This window comes from Plasmodium inui, assembly GCF_000524495.1.
Source record: "Plasmodium inui San Antonio 1 unplaced genomic scaffold supercont1.17, whole genome shotgun sequence".
In the NCBI taxonomy this organism is placed as follows: domain Eukaryota; phylum Apicomplexa; class Aconoidasida; order Haemosporida; family Plasmodiidae; genus Plasmodium; species Plasmodium inui.
Genome location: NW_008481851.1, coordinates 286,287 through 290,085, shown reverse-complemented (window position 1 = coordinate 290,085; position 3,799 = coordinate 286,287). Strand labels below are relative to the sequence as shown.

General features: G+C 39.7%; 1 protein-coding gene across 1 annotated transcript in view; it reads right to left on the bottom strand.

Moving 5' to 3' along the window:
• The window catches only part of C922_03788 (hypothetical protein), a gene marked incomplete at both ends in the record, with an annotated part of 5,667 nt that extends 5,250 nt beyond the window's left edge, over window positions 1-417 (bottom strand). The window contains one exon of the mRNA XM_008819377.1: window positions 148-417. Coding sequence (XP_008817599.1) covers window positions 148-417 — 270 coding nt within the window. The remainder of the gene's footprint in view (window positions 1-147) is intronic.
• Between the last annotated feature and the right edge of the window lie 3,382 nt (window positions 418-3,799).

Sequence of the window (3,799 nt, the reverse complement as noted above, 5' to 3'; positions counted from 1 at the left end):
CTCCTCACCCTCGTGGTAATGCTGGTCATTGTGTGTAGCATCTTCGTCGTTGTCGCCCGCACAATTGTTACCATCCAACGTATAATGCATTTTCGTGTTTTTATCTAAACTGCTTCCAATATCTGTAGCGTGGTTTCGCGTGCTCACCATTTCGTCTTCCTCACCGCCTTCAACTGCACAGTATTCCTTAGAGACACCTTCCCCCTCACCACCTACTCCTTCACCACCTATTCCTTCACCGCCTACTCTTTCACCGCCTACCGCTTCGCCGCCTCCCCCTTCTCCATCTGCTTCTTCTCCTTCCCCTTCGTCTTCCTCCTCTGCCTGCCTCACGTCATTCTCCTCCTCGAATTTCTTGTTAACACTTTTGAGAGCTCCAAAATTGAGGCTTCTTAGATTACTTGCTGCGTTCACCATTTTGGGCATTCACCGGCTCATCTTTCGATGTCGTTTCGTTTCGCTCTGTTTTGGTGTGTTTTGTTCCGACTGGGGGCCTTCGCGAGGGAATCGCCGAGTTGGTGTAGCGTAGTTGTTCAGATGTATACGCTTATTTGGCGCACGTATTCGCAGATCTACCCCGGGCCTGTACGCAAGGTTATGCGCTACTCAAATACACGTCGGTACTTAAGCATGTACCATATACATATACGCATAGGTGGTACGGAGGGGAAGGACTTGGCACCGCAGCTGCAACCACGAATGGTAGTTTCAACCTCTGTTCTTCCTCTCCTTTTTTCTTTTTTACAACAAAAAAAAGGGTTCTAGAAATTAGGTTCTAGAAAAATGGGTTCTAGAAATTGGGTTCCAGAAATTGCGTTCTAGAAATTGCGTTCTAGAAATATGGGTTCTAGAAAAATGGGTTCCACGAATTTAATTGATTTTCTTTAATTGTTGGAGTTCACTCCGCAGTCAGAATTGAGCTGCTCATAATGTTATACTACGTAACACTACTCTGTTATTGTTATTATTGTTAATTTTTTTTTCTTTTGTTATCATGAGTATTTCTATTATTGATATATTTTTTACTAATATTACTGCTCTATTCTTGGTATTTTTTTTTTTTTCCATCTTGGTTCTAATTTTACCCACGCGCGGATCGCAAACTGCTTAACGGAAATTTTTTTTCTGCGGGCAATAGAGGGGTACGTACGTCGGTATTTATCTGTACATGTATATACTTATATATGTATGTATACATATATGCGACGCCCTCGTTTTCTTATTCTGCGCATCGGTACGAATACACAGTTCTCACTACCTTCGCAACCACTTTTTCTGTTGGCGAGACTGGATTATTGCACTATGCACTTGAGGTATATAAAAGTACGGTTATACATCTAGGACTTCTAACACGCCCACTACGCATGTAAAGCTGCCGTGTACGTGTTACGCATATGTCAATAAAATATAATGCGCGCTTCAGCATGGCACAGGTAGGCATATCTCCTCGCACATGTTTTGCGCTTGAATACCTTATGTGGTGTTTTGCCACTGGCAATCTTCGGTTTAGATTTTTTTAAGGCATATATGTATGTATATACCTACGTTTTAGGAATCAAGTCAAAAACGTTGGCACGACCGCTACGTTCTTTATGTTTGGGTAGTAATCTTTGCCAAGTTGTATAGATAATATGGCTACTGCTTTATTTATAGCCCACGCATCTAGGGGAGCATAAAGCAAAAATTGTTTCGTTTAGTTACCCCTAAATGGCGCCCACTGGAGACATTCACGTACGCACAAATATAAATATATTTACATATATTCTTATATATCTAATCTTTTACTATTATCTTTTTTTTTTCCAACCTCTTTGTGTTTTCCTAACATTCTGTATTTTTTTCTTTTTTTTTTTATTAATTAGTTGTTCGTTCACAATAGTTAAACGGTACTTACGTACTTAGGTCAAACAAAGTTGGTAACGGGTAAAGCGTTGAATCTACACAATGAGCGAATGTATGCATATGGAGTCAGGCATGTTTATGTGGTGAAATATAAGCATGTGGGTGTTAATAGATGTTGGCTAAAATAGATGTACGTTTTGGTGCACCATAGAGGAGGAGCAATCTGTACAGTCTTTTTTAAGTTACAGAAACTGCTCCACTTTTTAGATCCACGTGGAGTACCACATATGTGTATCTATTGGCAGGGAAAAACTTAAAAAAAAAATCTACTCAAAGAAGGTACAGAAAAAAGGTACTCAAAAAAGGACTTAAAAAAGGCCACAATAGAGGCCACAAAGAGGCTGCTGAAATTGATGACAATTTGTACAGGCAAACTACACGCGGAAAATAAGAAAAGGGCGAGAGGGTGGCATGAATCGATGAACGTAGTTAACTTATCATACTGTGTGATGCATGCATACCCTGTATATGTTCTACGTAAGAGTAGCAGCTGGACCAGTGGCGGTGGTCGCTTGGTTGCAATTCGAAGCGACAACTGTGCTTGCCGCAGAAAGGGCAGTTCTTTACAGGGGCATAAATAATAATGCACGAAAAAACAACAGAATAAGTTTTCAAACCGTTTGCATAGTACATCCAATGTGGCATATCCCACAAGTGGGTTCATTCAAGGATGGGCAGATGCAGTTCGGTTATCACCCTTTTTCGTAAATACGATGTTGTTACTCTCTTCTTTTTTTATTTGTAAAAAGTGCATATATCACTGTGTCACACACCGGGGCGAAAAAGGGACGACACTTTTTATGTACACACGGAAAAGAAAAAAAAAAAAAAAAAAGCAACATATATGTGTATTCTTGCTATCACAGAATGTGTATAGATGTGGGCACTTATACATCTATTATAATCAGCAGCTTCAGCGTATATTTCATTCGTTTTAATGGTGTAACCAGGTACGGTTGCAGGGCAGTATGTAGGTACGAACGGGTGCACCCTCTTTCGCGCATGCACCACATATAAACATACGTCCCAATCACACAAGTTAATTTATGCCTCCTAACTCCCGCTCATTAGTATGTAACTCCTCGGTAAAGTACATGTGCGCATGAATCGGTGACTCCAGTTGTTAACTGCGAGTCTTACAGCATGTGTATACATACATGCATACATAAATATTACAATCAATTTGGTTAAATAAAAAAAAGGAAATCAGGTAAACCATAATTCAACTCGCTCAGTGTATAAATAAATTTGTGCATATGCAACAATTTATATAATAACAAAATGGCTTGAATTCTTATGTACACTCTTTTGACTTAAAATGGTAGAGTAGAAGGAAAAAAAGAAAAAAAAAAAAATTTGATGTAGGTGTGAATCTTAGGTACTACATGACGGAAGAACTACCTACTAGTTAGGTGAAGATTTCAGAAGAAGGCACATGTAAAGTAAACTGCACTCGGGTAGTTTCTCTTTTTTTTTGCTTTCTTTTATAGTTGATGAGAAAGTGACGTCATATGTGTGGAAATATCCACCGCTGTATGCACCTACGCCTATATGTACCAGCAGGTGCGAAGTCTCGCAAATGCACAGAATTGCAATCGCTAACCTCGGAAGAATGTACGTGCTGACGTATATGCCTATGCACCCACGTGGGCATACATATGGATGGCATACTTAGTTGCACAGGGTATCCCTTCTGTCGTGTAGGAGAGCAATTATCTATTTCCCACCACCACCTCAATTTCTACGCATGAAATTACAAAACTGAAAAAATTACCCTTCAAGTGCTTCTTAAAAGGGTACGCATAAAACGGACCGAAAACAAAAACTGGGGGTAGAGTAGTAGACCACGGGATGCATATAACGCCCGGTGAAGTAAAAAAAAAAAAAAAAAAAAAAA